This window comes from Myotis brandtii, unplaced genomic scaffold, assembly GCF_000412655.1.
Source record: "Myotis brandtii unplaced genomic scaffold, ASM41265v1 scaffold51, whole genome shotgun sequence".
Taxonomy (NCBI): Eukaryota; Metazoa; Chordata; class Mammalia; order Chiroptera; family Vespertilionidae; genus Myotis; species Myotis brandtii.
This window is the reverse complement of record NW_005369442.1, coordinates 2,462,182-2,482,373: the sequence shown is the minus strand read 5'-3', so window position 1 is coordinate 2,482,373 and position 20,192 is coordinate 2,462,182. Positions and strand designations below refer to the sequence as shown.

Sequence of the window (20,192 nt, the reverse complement as noted above, 5' to 3'; positions counted from 1 at the left end):
GGGAAGCTTGGCTTCCTCCATCATTGGGGCAACCAAGCCTCCTGCTTGCTCCAGCTCCGTGGCTGCTGGCCGCCATCTTGGTTGGGTTAATTTGCATACAGTTGCTCTGATTGGCTGGTGGGTGTGGCTTAAGGCGTAGTGAAGGTACGGTCAATTTGCATGTTTGTGTTTTATTAGTGTAGATCTGCTCAAATGTCCCCTTCTCATGACACCTTCTCTGACCATCGATTTGAAACTGTAACCTTCCCCCACTCCTGGCACTCCCTGCTTCATTTTTCCCTAGAGCACTCACCAGCACCTTTTAACATGCTATATACGATCGCGCTCCTCCTGTCTTTCGCCAAAAGTGCCGGGAGCACTATCATGCTCCTCCTGCAGCGTCACTATGAGATGCTAGTAGTTCACTCTTTATGTGGGAAAAAAAATTTAAAAACCTTAACTCAAAATGCCTTGGCAATTTTAGCATAGTTCCTAGGATATTGGTTGGCACTCAAAGGGATAATTGACATTTCTGTCAGTCCTTCTCCATCAGAATGTGCACTCTCAAATGGCAAGCATTTGCCTGCTTCCTTCAGTGCTGCATCTCTAGTTCTTAGAACAGTGTTAGTTTATATATAACAGGTGCTCAGTTCATTTGCTGAATGAACATGAGTGAACGACTCTCATCTTCCCCAAAGGCTGACCTTCAGTGAGATATACCATTGCCTTTAATCTCTAAGCCTAGCAATTTGGCATCATCCTGCCCCTCCTGTCTCTAGAGTCTCTCTTTTGGTTTATATTCTCTCTCTATTCCTACCACCATCTTCCTGGCTCAAGATTTCATTTCAATTTCTGCTTCAGTCAGGCTTGCCTCCTCACTGTCCTGGGAAAGGGACATTTTCTCAGCTTTGTCCAGACATCTTGCTCCTCACCCCTGGAATGCCCTTCCTCTTATTTCTGGCTTATTTAATCCCACTCATTATTTAAAACTCAATTCAAGTCCAATGTCTTTCATAAGGTTTCCCCCCATAGTTTCATGTCATAGATTTCCCTTCTCTAAGCTGTCATATATTCAAACTCATTTCCAGTTTTGAACTTAATATTTTGCTAATTGTTTTCAGTGTAGTTGCTTTTCCTAGCCAGACTTAAAGCCCTTTAGAAGTAAACACCTGTTTGTTAGGCCTGGCATAGTGAAATGCTTAATAAACAGGTACTCTGCACCTGTTTGATAGAACAAATTATAAATTCTTTTTTTTTTTTTGATGTATAAAGCAAATGTTTTATTATTTATTAGCTGCCTGCTTCTAGAAAATAAAATGGGGCAACATACAATAAAAGAATGAGGCAAAATAAGACTTAAAACAAAGTCACAGCAGGAGTTCACTAATGTCCAACAAGTCCAGCTAGACTATTGCTCGTGATGGTGATTTAAATAGCAGGGAACTAACCCTCTGACAGGTAACCTTGCTTAAAGGAGTCAGAAGTGGAAAGAACTAGTAGATATAGTTTGGGGGGAAAAAACCCCAGGAGTGGAGCAAAATCAAGTCAGAAAAAAAAGAACAGGAAACAATTACAAATTGCAAAAATGGAATTGAGTACGTATGATAATCAATGGGTCCAGAGATGAGTAGGTATGAATAGAAGTCAGGACAAAAGGTGAGAGTAGGAGAGTCTCTAGACCACTATCAGGCAGGAAGCTGAGGGACTCCCTGTGCTTGCACTACATTCTGATTCATGGTGCGTGATGAGATTGTTTGGCCTAACAGCTTAAGTCAGCAAGCACCGCAAGAGGGGGTACATTGATAGAAAGTAAAGACTATGAGAAGCTACTGCAACTGAAGACAAGATTTGGATTTATCTGTGAGTTCCTCGTGATCAAGAAGAAGAAGGAAGTATGATAGATTCCAGAGAAGACCAAATTCTTGGAAGACAAAAAATAGGATCGAATTTTGGAGAAATCTAGCTTGATGTGTTTATCAGGAAGAGGAGAGACAACTAAAATAATTATTTCTATACTCCTGACCCAATAAACCGCCATTCAGACGTCCTCTCCCATTCTATAAGGCAAATAAGTAAACTATAGCTCATAAAGGGTGGCTATTAATGGCCGAGGAGAGCAAAGGGTCTTGTTGCAGGAGAGTTTCGCAGAGAAGTCTTACAACGAAGTCGTTAAAGTGATGTTGTAATTAGCCATTGTTAGCACAGGTATGAATGCCTTGTGTGTGTGCCAGCCCTGTCCACTCCAGGTCTCCGGCAGGGGAGTGAAAACACTGTCTGCTTGCAATGCTGAGGTCCAGCCCCAGCAGGTCCAGGGGTTCCCATAGGTGTGGACGGAGTCGGCGAAGAATGAAGGACACGGAGACAGCGTTCAGTTGATCAGCATAGTTGGTTCTCCAGCCAGGTTCTGTCCAAATTATAAATTCTTAAAGGGTGAATGCCTCACTCACACATCTTCATGCTCTCCAGTTTCTATATTGCACATGAAAAACTCAGGAAATAATTATAGCATTTAACTAAATTGAATGATGCCTCAGACTACATATAGTATGGTCTAATACTGTATTATACTGAAATTTAAAATTTAACTCTTCTTTATCTAAGTAAATAAAATAAATGTTTTCCCTCACTAATGAGCACTCAGAAACTCAATTATTTTCTGCTTTGCTAAGAATGTACTGGAGTATTTCAATGTCACTTGGGGAACTGAATACATAACCTCTAATTCTAAAAGATTATGCTCTATACTCAGTGATGTCAAATTGATCAAATCCATACCTTTGTCAGTCCCTCATATTTTCCGTAATCTGTACTCTTCAGCCACTCCATCAGCTTGGCATATCGGAGCAAGTCTCTATGAAATGGATGATGATTGGGTAAAGTCAGTTCAATAGAGTGTTGAGCAAGAGTTGAACTCTGATCATGACCCTAGAGTGAGTGGAGTAAATAAATAAATAAATAAATATCATTGACAGTATAAAGAAACACTGTTGTAACTGAAAATTCTAAACAATGACCAAATGTGGATAAGCAAATCCAACAGAACACAGAAAAATAAAAACTGAGTACTTACTTTCTTCTTTTACCGTCCTGTGTATACCAACCGAACACCACCACCATAAAATAATCATAAACACTCAAGAATGGCACTTTGATAAATCAACTACTCATTTCATCTTCTAAAGGAGTTGAAAATTAATGTGTTCATGAAGCTTATCTCTCCCATATCATTTTACAATTTACTAAGCAAATAAACATCATGATACAAACTATTAAGAAACACACCAAATAAGGAAGTAATTTAAAACAAATTATCTACATACGTGGTATTTCCATTAGAGCCTACAATGTTTAATAGAACAGATAAAAACATATGGTATATAGAATTTTAGAACTAAGAAAGACTATAGGTGATTATATCCTGGGCTTTCCAGGATAACCACTAATGATAATAGAATTTTAATTTTTCTATTAATTTGTTAAATAAGTAACTATACTATTTCATTTTTAAACCTTGATAAGACTTTTATATAAGTAAATTTATAAGTTATCAAACTGCCTTAGACAGATGATGTATCCTGACTTTTGTTTTAGAAAATATAGACCTGGTAGAAAATCTAATCCAATAACCTTATTTCCTAGAAGAACAAATTGAAACTCAGAGGTAAGTCATGTGCTCAGGTTACATAGAAGGAAAGCTAGAACTGGAATCTCAGACATGTGAGTTGCACTTCTATTTCCTTTTAAAAACATGTCTAACAAAATAATTTTAACTAGACTCAAAAATTCTAACTACCTACTAGTATCTAAAAAATAAAACAATGAAAATCTTCCCAGGTCCCTTTTGAAACAATCGAGCTCTCTTCTCTACTTGGTCAGTATTTGTCATGGAACTCAAAGTCAGTGTCTAAGCGATGGGGAGTTGGAAGATTAACAGGAGATTCCCTTGAAAACACAAGTTCCCAAGAATAAGGGAAAAAAAGGACAGATGTATTTTAAGTCATTCTGACTCAATCTGATTTGCCTAGATAGTCAGAAGTTTTTTGTTAGCATTTTGTGAAAACTGTATTAAAATTACACAGACTGTTGGAATTTTGGGGTTGGTTAACTCATTTCCTGGTGAAGTTACCTAAAGCTAACCAATGTGTACTCTACTAGCTGACATACATTAGCTTATAAACACCTTGAATTTAAAGAATTTATTTTTTTTAATTTGAGAGATTTCTTTCTTCTAATTTATATTGTTTATTACATACACAAAATAAAAATGTAGTAGTTGCAGATTTTTGAAAACAATTTCTTTTAAATACAGAGTATCCAGAAAGAAAAATTCCTGGCCTAGGGAATAAAGAGTTCTTTAGTAATTGAAGAGTATCTTTACAGTAAGAAAGATGGAAGTATCAGACACTTCTTTTTCAACATAATTTCTCATTGCTCCAGAATATGTTTAAAGTGATGATTCCTATATTTTGCTATAAAAACATTATGTGCTTGATTACAGGGTCCTGCTCTAGCCCCTGCTGGAGTGGTTATATAATATACAGTATATGCACTGTATCAGTTTTCTAAAATCTGAACAATCCTAAAAACACAGAGGACATCAGAGGTTTGGATAAGGGAGCATAGACCTGTGTGAATGTTCTTTTCTGAATGGCTGAGTGAATATGAAACGATCACAACCTCCAAAGAATCATCCAGCACTAAGAGCTTAACAGTTGAAAAATGAAACTATTCTATATATTTGGAATGCCTTGGCACCTACATCTTTTCTGTGAAGTAAAGACTAACAGTAAATATGGACACAATAAAAGTTATTAAATAAAACATGCAGATATACCATTGGACTATATATTATACCTTTAATTATAGTTGCCAAAGGTCAGTATGAACATTACATTTCAGAAATATTTTCTCATGGCCACATGAGAATGATAATTGGGATTCCATTAAATCACAAGAATTAGATACTAAACATAGGTAGATATTATAATTTTAGGTCTAACGATGTCTCCAAATTGTGTGTCTTAATTAGTTACACTGATGAACGGGGAAGAATATTTGAAACTTGTTATAGCTTATAAATGTTTTCCAAATAGTCTGCCTTTATTAATAACAATATTAGATCTCTTTTTATTATCCAAAACAATTCTCCTCATTAATTTTTCTCAATGATTCCAGATTCAAAATTATTATGTTCTCCCACAACTATTTACTCAGACCACTACATTTTAAATTACATTATTTAATTTAATATCAGGAAAGCTCTTCAATTAAAAACCTTCTCTTCTCCTAAAAATGGGAAAATTAGTTATTAACATTTGTAGAGGATTTTACAGTTTCCAAAGCTGTCTCACATATTTTATTATTCAAAGCTTTCTCTTACAACCTTCTAAGATCACTATCACCTGAAAACCTCACTTCTAATATGAAGACCATCATTACCTTCACATCATTACTATTCAGATAAATTAAATATTAGTATTAACAAAAATATTTAATTTTAGAGAAAATAGTTCCAAATAACTTCAGAAAATAGGAAAATTACTTAAATTGTTTAACTAATCAATAACTTGATAACTATCACATCTAGAACTCTAATGTACAAAGAATTCTATTCTTTATATATTTTTTATATTAAAACATTGTTTAAAGTTTACTATAAATAAAAATAAAATAGTAACAGTGACAATTTATTAAATGCCTACTACCATGCTAAGTACTTTATATATAAAAATTGCAATCTTCATAATAATCTTGCAAAGTACTTTTTTACTCATTTAAAAAAAAGTAAACTCTATTAACATAATTTAAAAATAATTTATTAGGTTTTGTCCAAATTAATCTAAGACCAATACATTTTCTAAAACTTAGTGAATTATAAATTTTCTTTAGTGTACATATTAATAGGATTTATAAATAAATTAGCTAACATTGAACACTATGCTATACCAAAGCACTGTTCTAAGCGCTGAACATATAACAACATTAATCCTCATTACTAACTTAGAGGTAGATATTTTTACTACCCCCCATTATTCAGATAAGGCAGCTAAGGTGACACAAAGAGGTTAATGAACTTGTCAAAGGTCACCCAGCTAGGTCACCGAGCAGCATCAAGATTTTGAATCCAGGGTGTTTGGCTCTAGTGCACACTCAAATATTTTGCTATACTGACTAACCGAAATGATATGTCCATGTGAAATGTTAAAAAATTTTCAAGATTTTAAAACTCTATTTTATGTTATGTTTATTTTTCTTTTCTTTTAATTTTTTTTTTTTAACTTACTGATTGATATTAGAGAAAGAGAGAGGAAGGGAGGAGAGAGAAACATTGGTTTGTTGTTCCACTTATTTATGCATTCATTGGTTGCTCCTGTATGTGCCCTGACTGGGGATCGAACTAACAATCTGGGCATTTTGGGACGACACTACCTGGTCAGGGCTAGTTTTCTTTTCTTTTTAAAAATTGACTTTAGAGAGCGAGGAAGGGAGAGGGAGAGAGAGAAAGAGAAAGAAACATCGATCAGTTGCCTCCTGTATGCACGCTGACTGGGGATCAAACCTGAAACCCAGGCATGTGCCCTGACTGGGATGTGAACCTTTCAGTGTATGGGATAACACTCCACCCAACTGAGCTACACCAGCCAGCGCATATTTTTATTTTCTTAAAGAAAGAAGAAAATCTGAAAAAAGTTCCAACAAACATCATGAAAATTGATTTTAAATAATCATATTTCTTTTCTAACAGATCATCAACCAATATGCTTAAGGAAACAATTTTTGTGACATGAACTAAATACTTGTGGTCTGTTACCCAGGTTTTATTTTACTATATGATGTTTCTATAAATACACATCTGACTATCTAGAACCTCAGAAAATTCACTTTCAATTAAACCTCATTAGCACTTACATATATGTATACAGTGGGGCCTTGACTTAGGAGTTTAATTCGTTCCGTGATGGAGCTCGTAACTCAAATTACTCGTATGTCAAATCTTAAAGTGAATGAGTGAGACACATGATGCTGGGCTGATGTTGTGGCGTTCACTGTGATGTTCGCTGCGCCAACTAGCGGTGGGGTATCTGAAGCTGGCTCGTAACCTGAATTTTAGCAAGCAACTCACAGCAAAAAATCGGCCGAGAGACGGCTCGTATCTCGAAGAACTCGTTAGTCGGGACACTCGTAAGTCAAGGCCCCACTGTACTTTGTATATGTAGTTATACAATTAGCAATTTAATATACACATTGCTATAGAGCTTTAAGTACATTAACCTCCTTACAAGCATCTTGAGGCTGGGAGCTACTTCTTATTCTTACATATGGACTACATTATGTACGTAATAGGCACACAATGAAAATTGGACAAAGAAATGTACCATAATTAGGTAATCAAATTTTCCCAACTAGTTTGTCCCACAACCAGGAATAGAAATATCCAGGTTTCCCGACTCTTTTGCTAGTTGACCTGATGCACTGAATTCAACACATAGAAAATCTACTTTCTGTACTTGAGACATCCTCTTCCACCTTCTTCAGCATATCTGAGGGTATGGTAACATTGTGATTTTTAACATGCATCATTCACATGTAACAATACATGTTAGATTTTCAGAACTGCGAAGCATTCATTTTAAACAAGCCATTAGTTTATAAGGCAAAGAAGCAAAAAATAAATATTTGATTGTTATAACAAACAATTAAGGGTGCAGAAAGAACTATTGTTTATGAACTGGTATTTCCAATACCACTAACAAATGTGGATAACATCACTGTCATTTTTAAAAACTAAGGAATTGTGTGGTTATAGATATTACTGAAATCATCCTATAAGAAAAATGTGAATTAGTATTTCCTATGTGACTTCTAGATTTACTTTTTTTCTCAACACTTTTTATGTTAAGTGAAATGTTAAGAGAGTCTTTCCCGACTTCCCCCTCACATGCTTAGTTAGATCATCTTCTTTTATGCTCCCATATACTATTATCATAACATTTACCCTTCCTATCTATTTCCCTTCCCTAGACTGTCAGCTATTTGAGGGCAAGATCAGCTGCTCGTCTATCCCAAATAAATGTCTGGTATGAATTTCAATCACCTGGCAAATGATTTCTAAATAAATGAAGGAGTGAGTAAAAGAATGACAAGAAGAAAGGCCAAGAAGAATAAGATTAAATGCCTTTTTGGCCAAAATAAATTTTTACTATGGGACATTAAAAAATGGCTACAAATATGGTTAACAGGTAGCTTAAGTCAGCAAGTTATAATCTATAAAGATTCTGTGGCTGTTAAGTTTAGCAAACTTACAGAAAAATAAAAAGAATCAGAGAAGCTTGAGCCAAATTTGATGTACTCACAGGCACCGAAAGAAAGGAGGACCTATTATAGAGTTGAAGGAGAGCCTGAGTAAACTAATCAGAAATAAAATATATAGTAAATACAATTGAAAACAAAATAAGAATCCAATGTTTCAGACAGCATTTCTTAATGAACAAAATTTCCCACAATTCCTTTTCCCCAATAACCCTAATAACAGAGATAAAGAACATAAGAAACCTAGCTTACTATACCAGATATTAAAATGCCTTTTATCAAATCCCTCTAATGTACTCTAATATTAATATTATTGCCACAACCTTAATTATAACATTCTTTTCCATATAAAAATGTAGATAAATAATTTATGTGAGATTAAATCTACTGGGATTTACAATTGTGCTATAGTCATTTTTCTTATGTATATAAGTACACAGAGCCAATGAAACATTTCATACACTGAATCAAATCCTGGTTCTTATTTCAAAATATTGAAAAATAAAACAGGCCAAATAGTAAACATGTAACAAGTTTGGACTTAGTATCTTAATGGTATATGCAGTAAAAAAACATAGTTATTTATATGATTTCTAGAATCAGAGTTTAGTTAAAGGAATCAACAGAGGCAGTTGAGGTGCTAAATACATCTATGAGCAAATATGCACATAATGAAAAATCTTAAAATCAAATAAATGTGGGAAGAATATGCTGAGATCCCAAAGAAATACAATTTTTTTGTAGGGATTTAAATTTAAGGTAATATATGAACAACTACAAGAACATGCCAGTATTAACAATAAAATAAAATTACCTGTTGAACGAAAACATTGTTGAGGTGACTGGCCAGTCTCCGGGCAAAATGCTCTCGCAAATCACTGAAGCGCTGCTGCTGCTGTTTGACTGCCAGGAGCATGTCATGGCCTGAAATCAGATTATTTCTTGATTGCTTTCATGGGTAAAAAGATTTCCCTGATATTTCATGGGTATATTCATAAAAGTATCCATATTTCAGTTTTGAAGAACCCAAAGTTTTACTGGTTTGTTTGCTTTTTTTTTTTTAAAAAAAAAGGTAAGGGGAAAAACAGTATAGCACAGTAGTTCTCAAAGAGTGGTATTTCCTCAGCATCGTTAGAAATGTGGATTCTAAGGCCTCAGCCCAGCCATACTGAATCTAGGAGTGGGGGCTGGAAATCTGTATTTTAACCAGCCTTCTAGGTGATTCTGATGCCAAGTCAAGTTTTGGAATCACAGCCCTAGCAAAACCTTGTGCTCTCTGGTCTAACCAAAGCATCTACTTTGTGCCAGGTTCTGTGGACTGTACTGAAGAAAAATCATGGTGTTAACTTGGATCATTGATGGAAGGAACTGAAATGAAAAAGTTCTTAGTGCCAATAGAAATATGTTTGGAAATAAGTGAAACTTGTTTGAATAGTTAATCACGTAACCTTAAACCACTTGCCCCATGTATTTCTCGTCAAAAGTATTTTGCTAAGTTACAAACTAATCGCCGATCCTTGGTCACATTTACCATTTCCAATGAACACACCTGGTCGAAGAGCTACATTCATGCACTGCAGAAGGGCATCGGCGGCATTGGTGCAGGCCTCAATGCCTCTAGAAGAAGCAAGATCTCCTTCCTGAAGGGCCTTTATATGACCTTTGGCCAAGTCCATGTGGTTCTGGAATATATGTAAATATAACATTGGCACTTGCAATTTTGGGAAATTCACAGGCTACTCATTCTTATCACTAGGATTTGTAATTATTTTAAACCTTGCTCTCATAAGAAAATAAAAAAAATGTTTACAAGTGGGTTTTACATATTATCTGTTAGATTTTTATTTATTTATTTTTTGCTGTTGGTAATTTATAACCACACTTACCACAAGGAACTCTATCTCAGACAGGAGTTTTACATTGTTAGTGTTACTAAGGTGAATTAGGTGGTTGCTTTCAGAGATCTGGTCCATTTGTTCTTTCACACTTTGGAGCATTTCCTCATAACTGCTGAGCTTAAATTCAATCTGATCTACCTCCTGTAGAGCCTCATCCAACAGCTTCATCAGGATGTTCACTTGTTTTTCAGAGGCCATGATTGACTGGATGTTAGCCTGCAAAGTTAAAAACAAAAGTAACATTGTATAGTACTTAAATGTGTAAAAGTATAAAGATGAAACACTGACAAATCTCTTTGACAGTAGAGTAACAAAGACTGGTATGTACATCTACACATCACTTTGGTTCATCATTATGTTTACATTCCACTTTTTTTTTTTTTAAATCCTCACTTGAGGAGTGAAGATATTTTTTCCATTGATTTTCAGAGAGTGGAAGGGAATGGGGGAGGAGGAGAAAAACATCGATGTGAGAGAGACATATCGATTGGCTGTCTCCTACACACACCCTGACCCAGGTGGGGAACTGAATCTGCAATCAAGGTATGTACCCTTGACCTGGAATCGAACCTCTGACCCTCTGGTGCTCAGGCTGACACTCTAACCACTGAGCGTGCTGGCCAGGGCTACGTTCCACTTTTTACAAAGCATTTCAAGAAGGTACACTTGCCTCTATGTCAAGATTAGGGACCAGGTCTCAGTATTTTATATTTTCACAGACTGTACAAGTGCATTTCTGCCCCATTATATATCACTAGAGGCTTGATACAGGAAATTCATCAAGAGGAGGCCTTCCTTCCTCTGGCTGCTGGCACCAGCTTCCCTCTGGCACCCAGGACCCGGGCTTCCCTTGCAGCTCCGCTTCATCCGGAAGGTCATCTGGTCTAATTAGCATATTATGCTTTTATTATTATAGATTAGTAATGGTATATTCTCATTTCTGTAAATTAAGGGGCCATAGACTATGTCACCTCCAACATTTCTTCCTATTCTACTAGCTATAGGAATTTTACATATTTCTTAACATTTATGTAAAACCCTAAACAAAAGCAAAATCACCTATGTAACACCTTAGGGCTTAGGCAAGAGGCTAGCAGTGGTATACCAGTCACTGAGGTTGCATGGAACTAATTTGTAACTGCAATACAATTTGTACTAATAGGATGTGGAAGAGTATATAGCCATAAGAAAGTTTCTTCTATGGTCTTTTTTTGTTTGTTTGCAACTACATATTTTTTCTAGGCAAAGCAGTAACAAACCACCATTCCCTTATCACTGTTTCCTATGTTTCTGATTACTGTTTTTAATTCCCTGAAATATAGAAGTTGCCAAATCCAAAATTAAACTGCAAAGCAATATGATGACTTGAAACATATAAGCAATATTAATTAGAAAATATAAACCACTAAGCAACATTAAGAAGGCAGGTAACATGTTATGAGGAAAAAACTTGGACAAGGAATAAAAAGTTAAAATACCAAAATTCTTTAACTCTTAAAATATTCCTTATTCTCTGAAGGTTTTTCTTAAATGTTTACCTCGTCTAAACAAAAAAAAAAACTCCAAGTGTTCATATTAGATTTTTTTCACATCACCACTGCTCCTTTTAGCTCTCTACTTCCTAAAGGTGTGCATTTAGATATAGACTCAGAAACTGTGTATAAAAGTTAAAGGATCTATTCCAAAACATTTCAGAAGAGGAGTCAAACATCCTTTCCCCCTGACTCTCCTGTTCTCACCACATTTATTCTGCTCCCTTTTGGTAAATGATTCCCTTATTTCAGCCCAATTTATCTCTAATTTGTACCCCCCCGCCCCCAACCCACAATAATGCTATTCTTTTGCACTGAACTATTCTGAGGTGTTTCAGAGGCTGGGTAAATCAAATCCTAAATTGGTTTCTGGCTGGCTACTTCATTTCATATCAAGAACCTCTCAAAATCCATAACCTTAGCCAACTGCCTTCATTGGCCTAACTGGCAGGAATGGTTCTGACATTTGATCAAGAACAGCGAAAGACTGATGGCAGCAGGTAATAAAGACAGCAATATCACACAGGAGGCAGTAAAATGGGATTATCACCAGTCTTCTCAATCCACTACACATCACTAATCATAGATTACAAAATAGTCTTACCCCATCTAGCACCTGCAGCTCTCTGGACAACCTTTCAGCAAAGGCCTCAGCATTAGAAATTGCATATTCACAGCCTTCCATTATTATTTCAATATCCTGCTCTTCTCTTGCATTTAACTCTTGGTATTCATCTACTGCTTCTTCATCACCTCCTGTCACACTCTGGTTTTCTCCACTTGGAACAGATTCTTAAAGAAGGTAAAAATTAAAATAGTAAAAAAGTAGGAAGGACAGTAACATGGTACTTATAGGTAAGGTCAATTATAAACACAGGTCACATTTAGTGGCTGAAAAATAGGAAAGTGGTCACATTTAGTGGCTGAAAAATAGGAAAGTGATTCAAAATATGTGAAAAACTTATTTTTATAAAAAAAATGGCACCTGTTAATGTTTATTATTAAAAAAAACAACATGCAGTCTAACTCAGTGACTTGTGTTAAAATAGGCTTTAGTCCCAATTTCCCCAAACACAATTAAACTAAAAAACAAATACAAAAACAGAAACAAAACACATGAAACAAGCCTAGCCTTTTTTATCCTGCCTGAGGTACTTGTTGCTCTAACAAAACAATTAAAAATTTAGGACACAAGAAAACAATTTGCTTTCCTTATTATCCAGGTAACATTTTTCTTCTGTTATTTTTGTTCTTTTCACCTTTGTAACAATGTTTTGTTTTGTTTTTCAGTAACTTTTAATTGAAATTAAAAAATGCATCTATGATTCACAATTTATTTAGGGCACTGAAAATATTAACTGATATTTCCGTTTCTTTGTTTAAAAAAAGTTTCACATGCATTGATAACATTTCTAAAGATCAGCTATTGAAGCTTTCTCAACAACTCTATAGTGAAAAGAGCAACAACAACATGGTTATTTAAAATTTCAGAAATTTACATGGGTCCTTATGCTTCATAACAAAAGACCAAGAGATCAAATCTGAGGTGCTTTCTAGATAAATGTTTCAGTTCAATTTTTTGAATACACTTAACATGTGAGATTTTACATAAAACTTGAGGTTAAAAGAGGTAAAATAAAAAAATAATTTTTATCCTCTAAATAAATGTCTATTAAATAAAGTTACTGATTTTCATAAACTCAATGGGACACAATTTACATAACAAACTCTGGATGCTTTAAATATACATTATTTTCTATGAAAATATTTACATTCAGTATGACTTGACATGTTAATTCATCCTACAACAAAAACCAGCTATTTCTAAGTAACAAAGTGCTCTTAAGAATTGATAATTAGGCACATTTAGCTAATATCTGAGACCAAAAAAAAAGAAAAAAGAGGAAACTAAAACTTTTGGTACAGGCAATTGCAGATTAGAGTATATAAATATAAGTTCTTTAGAGAGGCATCACCAAGCTCCTTGTCCTTTGAATGAGTCCATTTTAGCTCTTTGTGGAAATGTTAAACTGTCATGTGTGACAGCTTATTAGCCACCAGGGAGCAGGGACTACCCCAAACATTCTGTACAGCTCTTTACACAAGTAGATATGTAAGATAAACAAACACTAAAAAAATAAAATAAACACTTTAAAAGTTCATAACTGTTTCAGAAGTATTTTCTCTCCCATGAAACAGTTCTTTGAAAATTAATAATTAATAGTATCATTAATTTTATGACCGTATGGATTTTGTAGTAATAAACTTGTCCCTGAACACAATTTCATAAAATATGCAACCCATAGTACATAACAATGGCAAGTAATAAAAATATACAGAATAGAATAAGAAGAAAAGGTGTTACGCACCTTCTGTAACTTTAGGCAGTTCTGGAGAGTAAAAAGGTATGAAAAAAGCAGAGGAAAGTAAGCAAAGAATATTAGCTGGGTAGAAAAGTATACAGGCTTAAATATTTAAAATACTACCCATATTTCATTCATGATAAATCAAGGTTTAAAAGACAATGTCAAAATTAACTACAAAGTGGAAAAATCCATAAGAAGCTACATTTCCAGAGTTTATTTTTCTTACTCATTTTCAGACAGTTACTAAAAATACATTTATCTTTCTATTTTCTCTTAGTCTTTTAAGAAACACTACTGACTAGTCCTTGTAGGAGAAAACTGGGAAACAGATCACATCCTGGGGATTATTTTTAGGTCAGTTGTGACTCATGCATTTAGTCTAGTTATTTTCACTCAAGGCTCAAACCTTTCTTTACCAGGACTGACACACCCTCACAAAGGATTAGTCATAAAACACTGTTAGAAAGGACAAAATTAAAGCAATTAAAAAACATTTAAGATACCAGTTTGAGCTGGCATTTAAGGATTCAACTCAAAGATTAAAAAAAAATCTGATTACAAAAGTGAAAAAGAAAAGGCCAACCAAATATTTCACTCTACTTCAACTGCTAACAAAGTTCTCTTTTAAAAATTATATTCTGCTGAGAATAAAAACTACTAAACACTACTGCTAACATTCACAATGAACAGTCTTACTTACTTGGATGATTATCTCTTAAAAGGAGATGGTGATCATTTGTTTGGTTTCTAACATCACTCAAAGATTGGAGACATCTATTTTTTTTTTTAATGGGAATTAATGGCCATGATTTTAAAGTCCAGTAAAACATTAAAACAGGTTTGTAAACTGAACTCCACTAAGCCAACACAATGCTTATTTGATTTATATAAAGTGATTTTCAAAAGGAGATCCTTAAAGATCTTCTCAGTATTCTTAAAATTGATCTCAATTTGGGTTAATATTTATAAAAATGAAAACGTCTACACCTTTGTTTTAAGCCCTGAAAAACTAAACTGTCTTTTTTTTTTTTTTTAAGATAGACACTTCATTCTCAATAACACTAATATTCTTCTCATTTTTAATTTTGGTAATATTTCTTAATGAGATAAATATAGGCAGGATATGTATTTTCCCATATTGTTGACTTCATAAACTATATTGGTTTATAATACATATTAGGCAATAAATAACATCTGGAGATAAGTAATATTTGGAAAGAGGACAGAAAGCTTTGAAATTCACTTAACAGAATGTTCAACCTTGAAATTTAAAAATAAATAGATAAATACATACATACATACATACATGCCAGTTAAAATTAAACCACTATTTAAGGCATGATGAGCTACCATACAGTTTTTGAAGGTCATTCCCTCAACACACTCTATCACCAAGACATTGGAGTCTGATGTTGGTGAGAGAGCAACTCTGAGGGCTCCTATACAAGGCCAGCTTTACTGGGGGAAGGAGCACAAGGCCAAATAGATGTGACCTGACTCTAAGTTCTAAGCATTAAGCCTGAAATCAGTAATGGGCTCACTAATTTATAACTGATGAGAAAGAATACTACATTTAAGGAGAGAAAGACCCATGGCCAAACAAGAAGAGTAAGTAAAACAACATAGAGAAAAAACAGATGTAAGTGACTAAGAAAAGGAATCGTTTGAGGCATCTGAAACTGCTATTTTTATAGGTCAGATTGGATGAATATTGGCAATTTCAGATATTGACAAAATAGAAGATTCTATTTTTAAATGTTAATGTACAACTTAGGACAAATCTAATTTTTTCCTCAATAAAGAGGAGCAACAACTCTGTCCTTTCAACTGCTTTTTTTTGAGATAAAGAATATAACACAAATTGCATCTACAAGACATAGAGAACCATTTTCTCACAATGTTATATCTTTAAGAAAGAAAGTTTAAAAGAATAAAATCTCATATATTTTCAATAATTAACAGTAGAGTTTTTGTCTTGCATCACAAAACAATCTGTAGTAACATTCCTGAAGACATACTGATCAAAATTATCCTAATTAACTTCATGTCTAAGGATTTTATCCTGATAATATAATAACTAATATTTATTGAGTACTTACTATATATCTGGCATTGCTCTAATCATGTTTATATATTAAGTAATTTAATCCTCACAACAATCCTATGGGGTAGATACTTTTATTACCTCTATTTCTTAGATAAGGGAAACTGAAACACAGAATAATCCAAGTCACACAGCTAGTAAGTGACAAAGCCAGGATCTGAACCCAGGCAATCTCCCTCCAGAGTTGTGTTCTTAACCATTACACCTATACAACTATACTCTGCACAAAAATACAGCTACAAAGATATTCATCTTAGAGTTTTTTAAAATAAGCCAAGATTTATCCAGCTGGTTTGGGTCAGTGGTTGAGTGCCGATCTATGAACCGGGGAGCATGGTTTGATTCCAGGTTGGGCATGTGCCCAGGTTGTGGGCTCTATCCCCAGTGTGGAGCGTGCAGGAGGCAGCCAGTCAGTGATTCTCTCTCATCACTGATGTTTCTATCTCTCTCTCTCCCTCTCCCTTCCTCTCTGAAATCAATAAAAATATATATTAAAAAAAAGCAAATATTGGAAAATTAAAAGTAAATGACTAAATAAATTATAGCATACCCATATAATGGAATACTATGGTGCCATTAAAAATAAGTTTGGGTAAAAGAATAAATAAACAAAAAAAAAATTTAAAAAAGAAAGAAATTAAAAATAAGGTTGGGTATTTAATAACATGGAAAATGTTCATGATACATTATATGAGAAAGTAAGTTACAAAACAATGTAAATTTATTTATTTGAAAAAGTATATATGCATAGATTAGAAGAATTCTAACAAAATGTTATCTCTGAGGATTAAGTTTATGTGATTTTTATTTATTTAATTTAATGTATCATTTATCTATAACGGTCCTATAATAAATAGTCACTTCTGAAATAAAAACTGTCTTTAAATTCTTTTACAAAAAGGTAACTCAGTGTTCTAATTACTTTGAATAAAATCAAATTATATATTCAGCTATAGATAAAACTGATTTCACATGGACATTTTTATTTAACTTTACCTTCCAAAAGCTGCGAACTGACATTGACAAAATCAATTTTCTTCCGGAGATAGCGTTGATTCAATTTCCAAATGCATGAAATAAATGCATTCTTTTCAGCAGTGCTGCTGGCAACCCATTTATATATTTTTTCAAAATGTAAATCAAATTCAGGATTTTCCTGAAATAAAAATATACAAGATATTGTTTTTAATTATATCCCATTTTCATTACTGTAAAATCTACATTTCAATAAAACAAAAAGAAGTTGAAGCTGTTCTTGGAGAAAAAAAATCACCATTAAAAATCAGTTAAGTGATTTATAGAGAATGGCTCAGAGAATTCAATTTAGAGCAAAAACATTGTTTACCTCCCAAAAGAAGCTAGATTAAAAACAACACAGTGTTTTGGTCATTTTCTTCCTGTCTCCCTGAAGTCTATGAGTAAAAGTATAGGATGTCTACTTAATGGCTTTGTGTCTCAGCTTCCTAATCTGCAAAATTACAATGGTCTCTAGCTTTGATGCAGACAGTGATGGCGAACCTTTTGAGCTCGGCGTGTCAGCATTTTGAAAAACCCTAACTTAACTCTGGTGCTGTGTCACATATAGAAATGTTTTGATATCTGCAACCATAGTAAAACAAAGACTTATATTTTTGACATTTATTTTATATATTTAAATGCCATTTAACAAAGAAAAATCAACCAAAAAAATGAGTTCGCGTGTCACCTCTGACACGCGTGTCATAGGTTCACCATCACTGGATGCAGACCTAATTTTTCTTTTGAAATTGCCTATGGGGTTTTAGAGTTTTACCTCTTCTTTGATAATGTACTTTATTCATAACTATGATTTGACACTACTTCCTTGATAAAGAATATATCTCTAATTATAACATATAAGAAAAAATACAATCTATATCCTCATGTGGTTTTCTCTAGAACAGGTCAGGTAAAAAGCAGAGACTGCCCCTAACTTTTTTCAATTCTGAAAATAGAGAATGATTAAAGGTGTCTCAAAAGTCAAAAAGAAGCTCATATAATGTGAAGAAATTGCACTATAATTTCTACATGTCTCTTGAGCCACATTTAAGCAATAATTTCATGCCAGGCTAATTCTCCCTTGAATGTAAAACTACTTTACTACAATATAAAAATGAAAACATATGGACATATACTTTTCTTCGTATCCAAAGAATTAAAAAAAAAATAGACTCAAATGTTAATAGTTTACAGAAGGCTAATATATTCAATTAATTTAAAGTGTTATTTAGGGGGAACAAAATGTAAATAAAAACCTTAAAGGCAAGAGAAGTTATATCAGACTTATACTGTGAAGACTTGAGATAATTTAGGGATCAGGATTTGACCCGTGCATGGCACAATCATATTATAGTAGCATGGAACTACTAATTTAATTTATATCTCAATAAACAGAACTGAATGTCAAAAGATTAAAAACCTACATTTACAATGAATAGGTAGTTGCATTATTACTTACAAAAAAAAAATCTAAGAGTATTGGCAACTAATATGAAACTTGATGGGAAATGGTCTCTTCTCTGGGAATATTTCCCATAATGCCATAAAACAAGCTGAGTGCTCCAGTGGCAACACTCACACAAATCAATGTGTGATACTAAATGCCTAATGTTAGGCTAGGTATAAAAATTTTATGTTTTATATCCATATATAGCATATACACATCAAGGTGCCTACATAAAATAAAATAAAAAAGTCCATTAAGCAAGTCAGCAATGAGGCGTCATCTGTGAGAAAGCATTCCAATAAGCATTCAGCCAAGTTAGCGAATTATGCAAGTCAATGGGGTTATGAAGTGCAAATCTATTGAAGGAAAAAAGGCTTTTCAATAAAGGTAAGTTTCTAAAAAGCCCTTAAAGTATTTTCTCTTAAACAGAAACCTACCAAAAGAGTCTCTACTCTTGATCCCTCCTCAGAGTAACAAAAATTATTTGTTAAATAATTTATTCAAGTATTTTTTAAATCCCATTTTAATTTTCTTTCCAAACATACACATACACTTAAAGCACCCGCAAAACCCTGTTTCTGTAGTTTTCTAAAAACGGGGTGCTCTTTAGGAATAAAAGCAAAGGCCTAGTTTGTACTTAAAGGCATTTTCTATATTTGAAAGAAATCTGAATTCTACAGATATGCAGGGCTCTCCTAAAGTTGTTTTAGCTTCATTAGAAAATTATTTTTCACCTGACTCAACTGCCTGTCATTCTGTCTAGTTTTCAGTTCCTCACAGGTTGGTACCAGGGTAAGAATAAAACGAGAATTTTATGTTATCAGATTACTCTACAGAGGTAGTTTTTACTTCTTTGTGTCTTTTTAATAAATGTATGAGACTTAAAGAGTTAAATCAAAGGGCACCTGTAGTGACATTAATGCAAACCTTGCTGCTAGCCCCATCAACAGTGCCAGTGTATGTGGTACCAAGCATTCTCTGGAGCTCTGGGGTTGCCTTTGGGCTGCAGAGGAAGAGGAGGAGGGGAAGCACCTAAGTTAATCAGAGGAGTTCTCCTTGATTTCTTTGAATAAGGTATTGCTGTGGAAATCCATGCATTGTCAGTAATAAAGGTGGCCCTTTAACATGATTATCATCTTATTCAACTTTCTTGGAGTTTGAATATGGCTTACATGAAAGGTGTAATATTTATATTCTTATATCTTATTCTTGAAATTCCTTAAAATAAGGTGTGTAAGTCACTATCATTTCCTTTAATCGAGCCACAAACATCAGACGATGGCCTCAAAAGGTGCTTCAGTTGGTGATTCCATATTAATTCATGAGGACTAAGAAAAACATGTATTACACTAGGGGCCTGGTGCACAAAAATTTGTGCACTGGGGAGGGGGTTCCCCCAGCCCAGCTTGCCCCCTATCACATACTGGGAGCCCTAGGGGATGTCCTACTACCTGCTCCCTGCTCCCCTTGGGGAGCAGGCCTAAGCCACAGTCTGGCCTCCCTTTGTGGGAGTCGACCGGGCTGATCAGGGGAAGGCAC

At 34.2% G+C, this 20,192-nt stretch overlaps 1 protein-coding gene across 4 annotated transcripts in view; it reads right to left on the bottom strand.

Moving 5' to 3' along the window:
- Positions 1-20,192, bottom strand: part of LOC102258646 (exocyst complex component 1) — a 50,543-nt gene that overhangs the window by 25,543 nt on the left and 4,808 nt on the right. For 2 of the 4 annotated variants that reach the window (XM_005877166.2, XM_005877168.2), the window contains exons 3-9: positions 17,186-17,345; positions 14,089-14,109; positions 12,324-12,511; positions 10,176-10,403; positions 9,839-9,971; positions 9,104-9,213; positions 2,755-2,904 (exon numbers count right to left, since the gene is read on the bottom strand). In XM_005877166.2, coding sequence (XP_005877228.1) covers positions 2,755-2,904; positions 9,104-9,213; positions 9,839-9,971; positions 10,176-10,403; positions 12,324-12,511; positions 14,089-14,109; positions 17,186-17,345 — 990 coding nt within the window. The remainder of the gene's footprint in view (positions 1-2,754; positions 2,905-9,103; positions 9,214-9,838; positions 9,972-10,175; positions 10,404-12,323; positions 12,512-14,088; positions 14,110-17,185; positions 17,346-20,192) is intronic. The other 2 variants (XM_005877167.2, XM_005877169.2) reach the window with 1 other exon arrangement.